Source organism: Pseudophryne corroboree, chromosome 4 (genome assembly GCF_028390025.1).
Source record: "Pseudophryne corroboree isolate aPseCor3 chromosome 4, aPseCor3.hap2, whole genome shotgun sequence".
NCBI lineage: Eukaryota > Metazoa > Chordata > Amphibia > Anura > Myobatrachidae > Pseudophryne > Pseudophryne corroboree.
Window position 1 is genome coordinate 774199910 of NC_086447.1, and position 14725 is coordinate 774214634.

The following is a 14725-nucleotide window of genomic DNA, read 5'->3' on the forward strand; positions in this document are numbered from 1 at the left end:
TGTGGTGGCGTTGTCAGACTGTACTTGAACAGGACGGTTCTGAATTAAATGCTGGGCTAGGTTCAAGGCATTGGAGACCGCCCGCAACTCCAGAATATTGATCGAGAGGAGGGACTCCTCCTTGGTCCACCGCCCCTGAAGGGAGTGTTGCTCCAGCACCGCGCCCCAACCTCTTAGACTGGCATCTGTCGTCAACAGGACCCAGCCGGATATCCAGAACGGACGGCCCCTGCACAGTTGTTGGTCCCGGAGCCACCAGAGCAGCGACAGACGGACCTCCGGAGTCAATGAGATCATTTGAGACCTGATCCGGTGAGGCAGGCCGTCCTATTTGGCTAGAATCAGCCTCTGGAGAGGGCGAGAGTGAAATTGAGCGTACTCCACCATATCGAATGCTGACACCATGAGGCCCAGCACCTGCATCGCAAATGTATCGACACCTGCGGACGAGATAGGAAGCAACGAATCCTGTCCTGAAGTTTCAGGACTTTCTCCTGAGACAGGAACAACCGCTGGTTGTGAGTGTCTAATAGTGCTCCCAGATGCACCATGCTCTGAGCAGGGATCAGGGATGACTCCTTCCAGTTGATGAGCCACCCGTGGGCTTGCAGAAACCGGACCGTCACGTCTAGATGACGCAGGAGAAGTTCTGGGGAATTTGCCAGGATTAACAAGTCGTCCAAATACGGCAGTATCCTGACCCCTTGACGGCGGAGTACCACCGTCATTACAGCCATGACTTTTGTAAAGACTCGCGGAGCCGTTGTTAAACCAAAAGGTAACACCAGAAACTGGTAATGGCAGTTGCCAATCGCAAATCTCAGGTATTGCTGATGAGACACTGCTATAGGAATATGCAGGTAAGCATCCTGTATATCCAGGGAGACCATGAAGTCCCCAGGTTCCAAGGCCAGAACTATAGAGCGAAGCGTTTCCATCCGGAACTTGGAAATCTTCACAAACCTGTTCAATGCCTTGAGGTTGAGAATGGGCCGGGAGGACCCATTCGGTTTCGGGACTAGAAACAGCGGAGAATAGTACCCCCGGGCCCTCTGCACAAGAGGCACCTGTACTACGACTCCTGTATCCAGGAGGGTCTGTACCACCGAATGTAGAGTGTTTGCCTTTGTCTCATCCAACGGGACATCTGTCTGGCAAAATCGATGAGGGGGTCGGTTTTTGAAGGCTATGGCGTAACCTCGAGTGACGACTTCCCGTACCCAGGCATCTGAAGTGGACTTCACCCATTCCTGGGTATACCCTAGAAGCCGGCCCCCCACTCATGCGGCAGGCTTATCTGTCTTGGAAGCTGGCTGACGGGCCGCCCAGGCTCTTTTGGGCTTAGGCTTACCAGGTTTGGAAGTGCGGGCCTGCTTGTTGTACGCCTGACCTTTTGCTTTACCTGAAGGACGAAAGGGGCGAAAGGAAGTACCTTTAGCCTTTGACACAGAAGGAGCAGTACTTGGCAGACAGTCAGTTTTGGCAGTAGTCAAGCCACAATCTTAATTAAATCCTCCCCAAACAGAATATCTCCCTTAAAAGGGAGTACCTCCAGGGTTTTTCTAGAGTCCAGATCCACAGACCAGGATCTCAGCCACAATATCCTGCGAGCCAGGACTGACGTAGTAGAGGCCTTGGCTGCCAGGATACCGGCATCAGAAGACGCCTCTTTAATATAACGAGAAGCTGTGACAATATATGACAAACATTGTCTAGCATGGTCAGAGGAGATTTCAGCATCTAACTCCAAGGCCCATGCTTCAATGGCCTCTGCAGCCCAAGTAGTTGCAATAGTGGGCCTTTGTGCAGCACCCGTGAGGGTGTAAATCGCTTTCAGACAACCCTCCCCACGTTTATCCGTAGGCTCTTTTAGAGACGTGACGGTGGTGAAAGGTAGAGCTGAGGAAACCACCATCCTAGCCACATGCGAGTCCACTGGAGGAGGCGTTTCCCAATTCTTAGACAGCTCCGGCGCGAGGGGATAGTGAGCCAGCATCTTCTTTTGAGGCACAAACTTCGTACCCGGGTTTTCCCAGGGTTCCTGACGTATATCAATTAGGTGGTCAGAGTGAGGTAAAACTTGTTTAATCACCTTCTGACGCTTGAACCTATCTGGTTTCTTAGGAGGAACGGATGGCTCGGGATCATCCGTAATCTGTAAAATTAACTGAATAGCCTCCAAAAGATCAGGAACATCCACATGTGAACCACCCTCCCCATCAGCCGTATCGGAGTCAGAACATGTGGGGTCAGTGTAAGTGCCGTCTTCATCCGTCGAGGTGTTAGTGACAGCAGTGGATTGTGAGGAGACAAGCGCTCGCTTAGAGGACCCCTTGGACGTAGGCGAGCGACAGTCAGACTTCTTAGTAGTCAGGGACTGGTTCAACTTCTTTATTTGAGCAGATAAATCGTCCGCCCACGGCGGGTTAGCTGCAGGGACCACAAACGATTGTACCGGCATTGGGGGTCCCATAGGGGGTGTTAGTTTATGAACTAGCGTATGCAGAAGCATGGAAAAAGCGGCCCACGGCGGGTCATTATTTGCCCCCGTTGCCACCGTCCCACTGGTGGGCAAGGAGCCCCCAGAACCAGAGCCCAAAGCTGCTATATTCTCCTCATAGATATCTGCGGCTTCAGCAACACCGGCAGTGTGTTCAGCCCCAGAACCGTCACCCTCAGAAGCAGACATGATATAACTTGCAGTATCAGGTAACACAGTACAATTTGTCAGCAGCACAATACCTCTAGCCCAAACCTCTGCACAGTGTTGTCAGCACAAGCAGAGATAAAGGAGAGATATGGTGACTAAATCACAGAGAAAAATACGTAATACAGTATATCTTTGTGAAAATCCTATATTAGATAAAACCTGACGCACCAAGCCCCCTCAGGTTATAGAATATAGGGATAGCAGGTTGAGTGAAAGACACGAAATGGACACCACTCAAATGCACACACAAATAGTCACAGTTTGTACAATGCAGAGGTTATTACTAACAATAATACTGCACTGGACTAGCTTACACAGCTATATAACAATAGATATAACAGTACACATTAAGAATTGGATGTATATCACAGGGTAATTGTACTAGGAAACCCTGACTAAGTGCACTCTTTCTTAACTAACACTGACTAAAAAAAAGGCAGGTAGAATACTTAAGTGTCATGTAAAGTCACAGCACCGACAACCAGGCGGCTTTACATAGGAGGATTTGCCCAAGCATTCCCAGGAACAGTGAGCTGAGGGATAATGGCGCCGCAGACACTGCCAGGGAGTGAGGGAGAGACAGATATGCAGCTCCAGGGCGGGAACATTTGCAGAAAATGGCGCGCTGGGGGAGGGGCTTCAGGTCCAAGCTCTATCCCCCTGCTGGCAAAACCACTGGGTACTGCGGGCTCTAATAAAACGGTTTAGAGAGAAAACCTGACCTGTCCCATGCCCTGGTGATCTAGTGGGATCGCCTGTACTGCCACAGTGTCCACCGCCAGCGCGCGCAGCCCGCCTCCCACTGACCGCACCGGATCGCGATAAAGACCGGGTCACGCAAACGGGACCCACTTACCACCTCCCGAAGCGCAGCCACGTGATCCCGGAGATCCCCAGCCGTGTGTGACTAACTTGGAAGAAAACCGGAGCTTCCTGCTGTAGGTACCCGGCAACCAGGGCACGGGAGTGTACAGCGCCGCAGCAGGCAATGTCTACTGACATCCAGCACAATCTGTGCCTCTGCTGCAGCCCTTGTAGTCTTCTTTTTTCCTCAGAAAAAGCTTTTTCTAGAGCTGCTGTGAGCAGCTCTTCCTGTTACATGCTTGCACTGCAAGCACCAACTACAAACTGAGCTCCTGTGCACGGAGGCGGGGTGATATAGGAGGCGGCGCTATGCATCTTGGGAAGAAGGTCAAAGCTTTTGAGCCTGTTGGTGCTTCGGATCAAGATCCTACTCTATACCCCAATGTCTATCCTTGTGGAGCCCAGTGTACCCCGCAGCAGAAAGATGGATGGTGCTAAATAGAGAGATATTCTTGAGCAAAACTTGTTTCAGTCTGCCTGTGATTTGAGACTGGGACGGAGGTTCACCTTCCAGCAAGACAATGACCTTAAGCATACTGCTAAAGCAACACTCGAGTAGTTTAAGGGTAAACATTTAAATGTGTTGGAATGGCCTAGTCAAAGCCCAGATCTCAATCCAATTGAGAATCTGTGGTCAGACTTGAAGATTGCTGTTCACAAGCGGACACCATCCAACGTGAAGGAGTTGGAGCAGTTTTGCCTTGAGGAATGGGCAAAAATCCCAGTGGCAAGATCATAGAGACTTATCCAAAGTGACTTGCAGCTGTAATTGCCGCAAAAGGTGGCTCTACAAAGTACTGACTTTAGGGGGGTGAATAGTTATAAACGCTGAATTTTCTGTTATTTTGTCCTATTTGTTGTTTGCTTCACAATAAAAAAAAAAATAAAAAAAAATCTTCAAAGTTGTAGGCATGTTATGTGAATGAAATGATGCAAACCTTCAAACAATCCATTTTAATTCCAGGTTGCGAGGCAACAAAACATGAAAATTGCAAAGGGGGGTGAATACTTTAGCAAGGCACTTTAACAATGGGCACTGACTCAACCTCAAAGGATGGTAAGATAAGTGCTGTATAACCAGGGAAAGGTAAACAGGGAGACTGGACCCGACCTCTGAAGCAGGGTTGCATAAAAATCTGATTTTTTTTTTATATTAAAAAAAAATAATTTGGATTTATTTGATTTAAATCAGTTTTTATTCATTTAAATCAGATTTTGGGGATTTTAAATGGATTTTTTTATTAACTGTTTTTAAGTAAACTGTTTACTTTTAGATGTTTACTTCTTGTTTTAGTAATACATGAACAATTTTTGAAGTGAGAACAGTAAAACAATTATCACAGTAATAGAATAAATATACACTAAACAGTTGCATCAATAAGTACAATTAGGCTCTGAATTTCACTCAGTTGTTTGAGTGAGTCAAGCATGTACGTCTTGGGGCCTAACTCAGAGTTGATCGCAGAAGCAAATTTGTTAGCAGTTGGGTAGAACTATGTGCACTGCAGGGGGGCAGATATAACATGTGCAGAGAGACTTATGCCCCCTACACATTAGGCAACCCGCCGCCGAGCTGCCCGACGGCAGATACGGCCAACAGGCGACCCGGCGGCGGTGTCAGGGGGAGTGAAGTTTCTTCACTCTCCCCGTCACCATAGCAGTGCATGCTAATATGGACGAGATTGTCATGTGCAGAGAGAGTAAAGGGCCTTACACATATAAAGATCCGCCGCCAAGCTGCCTGACGGCGGATCCGGCCGATGAGCGACCCAGCGGCGTGGGGGCAGTGACGGGGGGGGAGTGAAGTTTCTTCACTCCCCCCGTCACCCAGCTCCATACAAGTGCAGGCAAATATGGACGAGATCGTCCATATTGGCCTGCATGCACAGCCGACGGGACACCAGCAATGAACAAGCGCCGGGCATCGTTCATCGCTGGTGACGCCACACTCAAAGATATGAACGGTATCTCGTTCAATAATGAACGAGATCGTTCAAATCTTTGAAGATTGTCGACCAGTGTGTAGGGCCTTGTTAGATTTGGGTGGAGTGTGTTCAAACTGAAATCTAAATTGCAGTGTAAAAATAAAGCAACCATTATTTACCATGCACAGAAACAAAATAACCCACCCAAATCTAACTCTCTCGGCACATGTTATATCTGCCCCCCCTGCAGTGCACATGGTTTTGCCCGACTGCTAACAAATTTGTTGCTGGGATTAACTCTGAATTACCCCCTTTGTCCACGTCCTCATGTTTGTCCTCAACAGAAAAGGCTCAGTAGCATGCAACCAGCTTAGCTGCTTTTTCATTTTCCAATCTGTTGCGCGTTTTAGATTGTACAAAACCATACATTGAAAAAAAATTATTTAAATTCCTGCACTTGATGAAACTGCGGTGAATGTCTGCTTCAGAAGATTTACTACAGAAGTAAATAACTGAAGTTCAGCTGCATAGGACATCCACCAGGATAGAGGAGATACTTGGCGTAAAGTGTCCACTTAAAATATGTATGATGCAAATGGGTTCATGGATGCACGAAAGTTGATGATAACCGGCATAACTTGACAATTACTGACAGGAGTAAACTGTATAACAGTCTCAATTTCAGCAGGACTAAGCTTTTATCCCCCCTTTACCTAGGATCAAGTAGATTAGCCAGCAAGTGGGCATCTGTGAGTGCAATTTTAACTCTTGCGTTTGCCATATTTGCTACATTGCTGTGGTGTCCAATCTCTAGAAGATCATCTAACAGCTTCTTCCACACTTATACGAGCTCATTGATTGTGCAGTTGCGTCTTTGTGCACAATCCAGGGCTACAGCTACAGGTTTCAGTGGATCCAAATAATCTTCAGCACTCCGCTTAATACCAAAGTTATTAACTTTGTTAATAATGTCTTGTGGGATATAATCTTTGTTTCCATCACATACTCTAACAAGAATGGGACAGTTTTTCAGAAAGGACTCCAAACAGTCTGCCATAGTATTCCAGCGTTCGTCATTGGTAGTATATACTTGGTAGAATCTCCTATACATCATCCATTATTCTCCCCAACTGAGCTAAAAAAAAATGAAAAAAAAAAAAGAACCCCACCTACACGTTTATCTTTTTCTAAGCAAAAGTTGTAGCTTTTTACCGTTTTGATTTAAATCATGATTTAATCATTTGATTTCAATCGTGCAACCCAGCTCTGAAGCCAGCACCGTCTGAGTGTCTCACTGGGGGAGGAGGAAGGTATTTTACAGCCCAGAAAAAGCGTGAAAACTCTCAAAGACTCATGCCCTGGGTTGGGGGAGGGCCTACATCCCCTATGCTGATAATTCCGCCCCCCAGGGCTACCAGCTTACAAGCATCCCCATGATAGCATATATATGCCCTGGTGGTCTAGCGAAAGACGCGAGCGACGCGGTTTCCGCAATCAGCGCCTCCAGAACATCTCCAACTCTGGAGGCCTTGAACTGCCACTTACTTTCCCCTGTTGTCAGGCTGTGGTCCTGGGCCCAAAAAGCGGCAGCTAGCATATGCTTTACCGGTGCCCACCGAAACACTGGACCTCATCGCCAGTGTTGTGGCGTCGGCGGGAGTGATGGAGCTGCAGCACCGTTGTCCATTGGCCATCAGACGCTGTCAGCTCTGGTACATAAAAAAAGCAGTAACAGCAGTCTCCTGTAAAAAAGGTGCATCCAGCTGCTGCCAGCACCAAAACAAAACTAAAATGGTTTGGGGCTAGGGAGAGGTTATAGGTGAGGAGGACCCAGTGCATTCTGGGACTGAAAAGCTTTAACTGTTTGGTGCCTGGTTCGTTCCAAACCACTTAAACCCATGATATTCCTGTGGAGCCTAAGGACCCTGAAGAAGAAATAAAACTACAAAAAATACCTGTTTCTTCACAGGAGGATGAAGAACGGATCCTGGATTTATCACTGATTCTGTCAGACATGCCTGTAGAACGTAAACATTGCAGAAAAAGAACTCTAATTATACAGCGTTCATTAGATGTGTTAGAATTCTTTGCCGTTTTGGCGTTAAGTTAAACTATAAACAGTCGGTCAATTGGTGCCTATTACTTAGCTGCAACTGAAAACTTTGTATATATAAAATCTGTTTTGTTCAAACAATCCCAAAAGCAAAGTACATTTTACATGTATTAATCTGCTTAATAGGTATAAAATAAGGGGGATTTTTGTTATGTCTCAAAACCCATCAGATAAATGCATTGAAACAGTCCCTGGTATAATATGTCTCTATATATAATTGGATGAATGTGACAGATTACTAGTGCAATTAGTAGTCTTCCTTATGAATACTGATTGGGTAGTGAGCAGATATTGTGTAGAATAATAATAATAATAAAGGTGATACTACAGATTCCAAGGCATTTGTCAGGGAAGGCAAGGCCGCAAATAAGCCTTGGGGCAAGAGTGTGACTACCATAGGAGCTATGGGCTCCAAATCTGGGATGGCCCCATCTATTCGGTCAGCTACAGTAGAACAAGCAAATCAGGACACGTAGGGTGCAGAAACTGTGGCAACAGTTTTAGGGAAACAAGTAAATGAATTACAGTTACACCACACAGATAGGACCATGGTTGGAATCAAACTCATGACCAACTTCTGTGAAACAGCAATGCTAACCACTGTGCTTTTATCGCATGGGATAAAAGGGCATAGGAGTGCTACACAGGCATCTGAGCAGTGTAGTGCTGCATTACTTTAACAATACACCAGTTTTATTAAATGTCCTCCGAACGTAGGCTAATCAGCTTTACACTACACAAAGCCTTATGATATCTATTAAAAGGTAACCTGGTATTAATTTTAATTATTCCAATAATATAACATACATGTTTCTCCCAGGGAGACAACCTGTCAGTATCCAGCTACCGAGTAACTACAAGTCCCAGCTGCCAGTTGCAAAGTGTTTTGGTGAATGGGAGCTAATGCTGGCAGGCCATGGTGGGACTAGCAGTTCCTTGCAAAGTGATAGGCTTACAGTATATTTCCCATATAGATCACTGACAGGACTTATAGACCCCAGAGGGCCACAGGTTACAGCAGCCTGGCTTACAGCATCCAACTCCCCAAACTAATTACTGACTGACCTGACTATCAAGAGCAATACACAACTAGAAGGTGCAATAATAATATCCAAATATCACCACTCAGCCCAGCTTCCCTCCGCCGCCATGGTGCTTCTGAACATCACTTCCGCCCTAACCTGGCATTCAGGAAGTGCTTCTGTAAGCGTCTCCGCAGCGGCCGCCATTTTTAGACCTGGCGGAGTATGGGTGACTGCATTCTATAGAATATAGCTACAAGTGTAAATGTTGCGTTTGCTTGTACAGGTAACACATTCTAGCGGTGATGTAAAGTAACTAGCAGAGACATACTCATTTACCTGCATCTTATGGTCGCTTGCCCCAATCAAATATGGCTGATTGTGTTCTTCCGGGTTGTATTACGTTCTGCACAGCGAAGGGCAACTGAAGACCGCGACAAGCGTTGCTGCAGTGGCCGGGAGGTGAGAGCCATAGTTGCCAATTCAGCTTATAACAAGCGGAATTGGGCTTGTTTTTTCTTCTGGTTGCTTATTTTTTTTGGTGGTTGCTTGTTGCTTGTTTTTGGGCTTATAATTTTTTTTTCTGCTTGTTTTTGGGCTTCTTTTGTTTTTAGATATCACTGACACCGACTTTCAGAGATAATTAGTCATTCATCCATATAACACAGATCCTCACACAGACATACTGTAGGTGAGACGTTGTGGATGAATAGAGTCTTAAAGAAATGATGATGAGTCATTAATTATGTCTATTGTTGCCGACTGCCGGTTGTGTGTATTCAGTAGGGCTAATTTGTTTTTAACAATGACAACAACAAAGACACTGACCAGACACACAACAGTGAAGCAATTCAGGACCACTTTATGTGGTATTCTTTATGTCAGATATGGTTTAAGACTCTTGGGTATTTGTTGCAAGGATTTTAAACCAACTACCAATATGCTTCAACCTACAATGGGGATCATTCAGAGTTGTTCGCTCGTTGGCGAGTTTCGCTATACTGCGATTAGTCGCTTACTGCGCATGCGCAAGGCTCGCAGAGCGCATGCGGTTAGTTATTTTACACAAAAGTTTGGTATTTTACTCACGGCATAACAAGGATTTTTCATTGTTCTGGTGATCGTAGTGTGATTGACAGGAAGTGGGTGTTTCTGGGCAGAAACTGGCCGTTTTATGGGAGTGTGCGGAAAAACGCAGGCGTTCGAGTTGCAAAACTCAGGAGTGGCTGGAGAAACAGGGGAGTGGTTGGACAAACGCTGGGCGTGTGTGTGACGTCAAACCAGGAACGAAACGGGCTGAGCTGATCGCAATGGCCGAGTAAGTGTCGAGCTACTCAGAAACTGCTAAGAAATTTCTATTCGCAATTCTGCTAATCTTTCGTTCGCTATTCTGCTAAACTAAGATACACTCCCAGAGGGCGGCGGCTTAGCATGTGCAATGCTAGCTAGTGAGCGAACAACTCGGAATCACCCCCAATGTTTTAATAATAGAGTACTTTTGTTTTTGTTACCTTGATTTGGCCTCTTTATTTATTTAATAAAAGTAAAAAGTTGGATGTTGTAAGATTGTTTGTTTTATGTTTCCATAGGAAAAATATTTCACAGTGAATACAAATGACCACAGATACAGTATACAGTATATAGTATACAGTTGGCAATTTTCACTTGAGATTTTTCTTTAGAGGAAACATGAAAGTATAGTATCTTAAATTCACAACTCTAACTGTAATATTTATCAAAAATTCCAGTATTCTTTAAAATCCAGTTTTGTGCTGATAAATATCATTGTAAAGACCTTAAAGGCAGATTGTATAATTATATGTATTTTAATAAGACAAACAATAATGTTTGTTTTTATATTAAAAAAAACCCCACAAAACTTAAGTTGGGCTTTTTTTGGGCTTTTTAGGATTGGTTTGGGCTTGTTTTGGGCTTATTTTTCAGTCATCGGTTGCTTGTTTTTCATTTCAGAGTTGGCAACACTGGTGAGAGCCTAATCTCCAGGATCCCAGAGAGGTGAGAGATCGCCTCCTTCCGTTCATCATATCTAGAGGTGCTATCACACTAACGGCAGTGAGGGGAAAGCACACGCATGGAGTAAGCTGTGTGGTCTCTCCATACAGATTTCACCTGCTCCATGTGTCAATGTTGGCACAGTCGTCTTTACCAATCCTAAACACAAGTGGTACTATCATGGGGAAGGTATCTTTAAGCATCATATCGGTTGGCAGCATTGTTACAGCTTCTGGCAAACTGTGTTAATCGGCAGTGCCTTCTCTCTTGGGGGGGGGGAAAGGTGCCATTATTCACTCTAGACCCGTGGTGCTCAGGACCTCTGACAGTCCATGTTTTCTATGTCACCCCGCAGCCGGCCAACTATCACATTTTTCTGTTAGTATTCTTTATTTCGAATAGTCGGCCAAATATACACAAGAAAGAAACATCTAGGCTGCGGGAGAAACAGGATAAAGCAGACAAAATAATGGTAAAATAGCAGGGAGTTACCATTATTTATATAGCGCACGCATATTCTGCAGCGGTTTACGGAGAATATTTGGCTGTTCACATCAGTCCCTGCCCCAGTGGAGCGTACAGGCTATATTCCCTACCACATGCCTGTACTCACACTTAAACAATAGGGTTAATTTTGTTGGAAGCCAGTTAACCAAAAAGTATATTTTTTGGATTGTGGGAGGAAACCCACACACAAGTATGTGAAAATAAATATACAAACTCCACACAATTAGGGCCATGATGGGAGTTAAAACCATTACCTCAGTTCCGTGAGGCAGTAATGTGAACCATTACACCTTGACGTGAAGCTGTGTGATCAACCACGAGGTGAGGTTATGTGAGTGAGGTCATACCTGACAGAATAGAATTTGGCAGAGGCAGCAACGGTGGGAAAGAGTTGGTTAAACCATACACAAAGCACATAGGTCTCTGGGAAACTAGCACTCACGAGTAGGAGACAGGTCTATATTTCTCTAACGTCCTAGTGGATGCTGGGAACTCCGTAAGGACCATGGGGAACAGCGGGCTCCGAAGGAGGCTGGGCACTCTAGAAAGATCTTAGACTACCTGGTGTGCACTGGCTCCTCCCACCACGACCCTCCTCCAAGCCTCAGTTAGATTTCGTGCCCGGCCGAGGTTGGATGCACACTAGGGGCTCTCCTGAGCTCTTAGAAAGTTATAGTCTTAGAATTTGTTATTTTCAGTGAGACCTGCTGGCAACAGGCTCACTGCAGCGAGGGACTAAGGGGAGAAGAAGCGAACTCGCCTGCTTGCAGCCGGATTGGGCTTCTTAGGCTACTGGACACCATTAGCTCCAGAGGGATCGACCGCAGGCCCAGCCTTGATGTTCGGTCCCGGAGCCGCGCCGCCGTCCCCCTTACAGAGCCAGAAACAAGAAGATGGTCCGGAAAATCGGCGGCATGAAGACATCCTGTCTTCACCAAGGTAGCGCACAGCACTGCAGCTGTGCGCCATTGCTCCTCATACACACACCGGTCACTGAGGGTGCAGGGCGCTGGGGGGGGCGCCCTGAGGCAGCAATAAAAACACCTTGGCTGGCTAAAATACCTCAATATATAGCCCCTGGGGCTATATATGAGGTAAATACCCCTGCCAGAATCCCATAAAAAGCGGGAGAATAGGCCGCGAAAAAGGGGCGGAGCCTATCTCCTCAGCACACTGGCGCCATTTTTCCCTCACAGCTCGGCTGGAAGGAAGCTCCCTGGCTCTTCCCTGCAATTCTACAGTACAGTAAGAGGGAAAAGAGAGGGGGGGCATTAAAATTGGCACTGTATACAGTATATTATATAAAAAGCAGCTATTAGGGACATAACTCAGTTAGTCCCTGTATATATATATATAGCGCTCTGGTGTGTGCTGGCATACTCTTACTCTGTCCCCGCAAAGGGCTTTTGTGGGTCCTGTCCTCTATTTGAGCATTCCCTGTGTGTGTGGAGTGTGTCGGTACGGCTGTGTCGACATGTTTGAGGAGGATAATGATGTGGAGGGGGAGCAGATGCCTTTAGCAGGGATGTCACCCCCTGGGGGTCAGACACCTGAGTGGATGGTATTATGGCAGGAAATGAGTGCACGTATAGACTCCTTACATAAAAAATTTGACGACATGCCGACTGTGGGACAGCCGAGTCTTCAGCTCGTGCCTGTCCAGGTGTCTCAAAAGTCATCAGGGGCTCTGAAACGCCCGTTATCTCAGGTGGCACAAGTAGATGTCGACACGGATACTGACACCAGTGTCGACGACGATGAGTCAAATTTAATGCCCGTTAAGGCCATTCACTGCATGATTGAGGCAATGAAAGAGGTGTTAAATATTTCTGATTTACATCCAGGTACCACAAAAAAGGGTATTATGTTTGGGGAGAAAAAACTACCTGTAGTTTTTCCCCCGTCAGATGAATTAAATGAAGTGTGTGAAGAAGCGTGGGCTTCCCCTGATAAGAAATTGGTAATTCCTAAGAAGCTACTAATGGCGTTCCCTTTCCCGCCAGAGGATAGGTTACGTTGGGAAACACCCCCGAGGGTGGATAAAGCGCTCACACGTTTGTCTAAAAAGGTGGCACTACCGTCCCAGGATACGGCCGCCCTTAAGGAACCTGCTGATAGAAAGCAGGAGGCGATCCTGAAGTCTGTATATACACACTCAGGCATTATACTCAGACCAGCTATTGCGTCAGCATGGATGTGCAGTGCTGCCGCTGCGTGGTCAGATAAACTGTCAGAAAATATTGACACGTTAGACAGAGACACGATCCTGCTAACAATTGACCATATAAAAGACTCAGTCTTATACATGAGAGATGCACAGAGGGAAATCTGCCGGCTGGCATCTAAAATAAGTGCATTATCTATCTCTGCTAGGAGATGCTTATGGACTCGCCAGTGGACTGGAGATGCAGATTCCAAAAGGCACATGGAAGTCTTGCCTTATAAGGGGGAGGAATTATTTGGGGATGGTCTCTCCGACCTAGTTTCCACAGCAACGTCTGGGAAGTCAGCATTTTTACCCCATGTCCCCTCACAGCCTAAGAAGGCGCCATTTTATCAGGTTCAGTCCTTTCGGTCCCAGAAAAACAAGCGGGGAAAAGGAGGGTCTTTTCTGTCAAGAGGCAGAGGCAGGGGAAAAAGGCTGCAGCAAACAGCAGGTTCCCAGGAACAAAAGTCCTCCCCCGCTTCCTCTTCCAAGTCCGCCGCATGACGGTGGGGCTTCACAGGCAGAGCCAGGTACGGTGGGGGCCCGCCTCAGGAATTTTAGCGATCAGTGGGCCCGCTCACAGGTGGATCCCTGGATCCTTCAAATAGTATCTCAGGGATACAGGCTGGAATTCGAGGCGACTCCACCCCGCCGTTTCCTAAAATCCGCCTTGCCGATTGCTCCCTCAGACAGGGAGGCGGTGCTAGCAGCGATTCACAAGCTGTATTCCCAGCAGGTGATAATCAAGGTACCCCTACTTCAACAAGGCCGGGGTTACTATTCCACACTATTTGTGGTGCCGAAACCGGACGGTTCGGTGAGACCCATTTTAAATTTGAAATCCTTGAACACATACATAAAAAAAAAAATCAAGTTCAAGATGGAATCGCTCAGGGCGGTTATTGCAAGCCTGGACGAGGGGGATTACATGGTATCCCTGGACATCAAGGATGCTTACCTGCATGTCCCCATTTACAATTCTCACCAGGAGTACCTCAGATTTGTGGTACAGGACTGCCATTACCAATTCCAGACGCTGCCGTTTGGACTCTCCACGGCACCGAGGGTATTTACCAAGGTTATGGCGGAAATGATGATACTCCTTCGAAAAAAGGGAGTTTTAATTATCCCATACTTGGACGATCTCCTAATAAAGGCACGATCCAAGGAACAGTTGTTAGTGGGAGTAGCACTATCTCAGGAAGTGCTGAGCCAGCACGGCTGGATTCTGAATATCCCAAAGTCACAGCCGGTCCCCACGACACGTCTAATGTTCCTGGGAATGATTCTGGACACGTCCCAGAAAAAAGTGTTTCTCCCGGAGGAGAAAGCCAGGGAGTTGTCTTCTCTAGTCAGAGACCTCCT

General features: G+C 46.5%; 2 protein-coding genes across 6 annotated transcripts in view; one reads left to right on the forward strand and one right to left on the reverse strand.

Moving 5' to 3' along the window:
• The window catches only part of LOC134910350 (protein AF-9-like), a 34396-nt gene extending 25516 nt beyond the window's left edge, over positions 1-8880 (reverse strand). Inside the window, exons 1-2 of one of the 3 annotated variants that reach the window (XM_063918258.1) lie at positions 8794-8880; positions 7455-7517 (exon numbers count right to left, since the gene is read on the reverse strand). In XM_063918258.1, the coding sequence (XP_063774328.1) occupies positions 7455-7517; positions 8794-8800 (70 nt within the window). In that variant the 5' untranslated portion in view covers positions 8801-8880. The other 2 variants (XM_063918259.1, XM_063918260.1) reach the window with 2 other exon arrangements.
• A 49-nt stretch (positions 8881-8929) lies between these two features.
• Positions 8930-14725, forward strand: part of MRPL57 (mitochondrial ribosomal protein L57) — a 50253-nt gene continuing 44457 nt past the window's right edge. Inside the window, exons 1-2 of one of the 3 annotated variants that reach the window (XM_063918261.1) lie at positions 8930-9096; positions 10606-10650. The gene's annotated coding sequence lies outside the window, so the exon portion shown is untranslated. Of the gene's footprint in view, positions 9097-9202; positions 9326-10605; positions 10651-14725 lie in introns of those variants that run through there. The other 2 variants (XM_063918263.1, XM_063918262.1) reach the window with 2 other exon arrangements.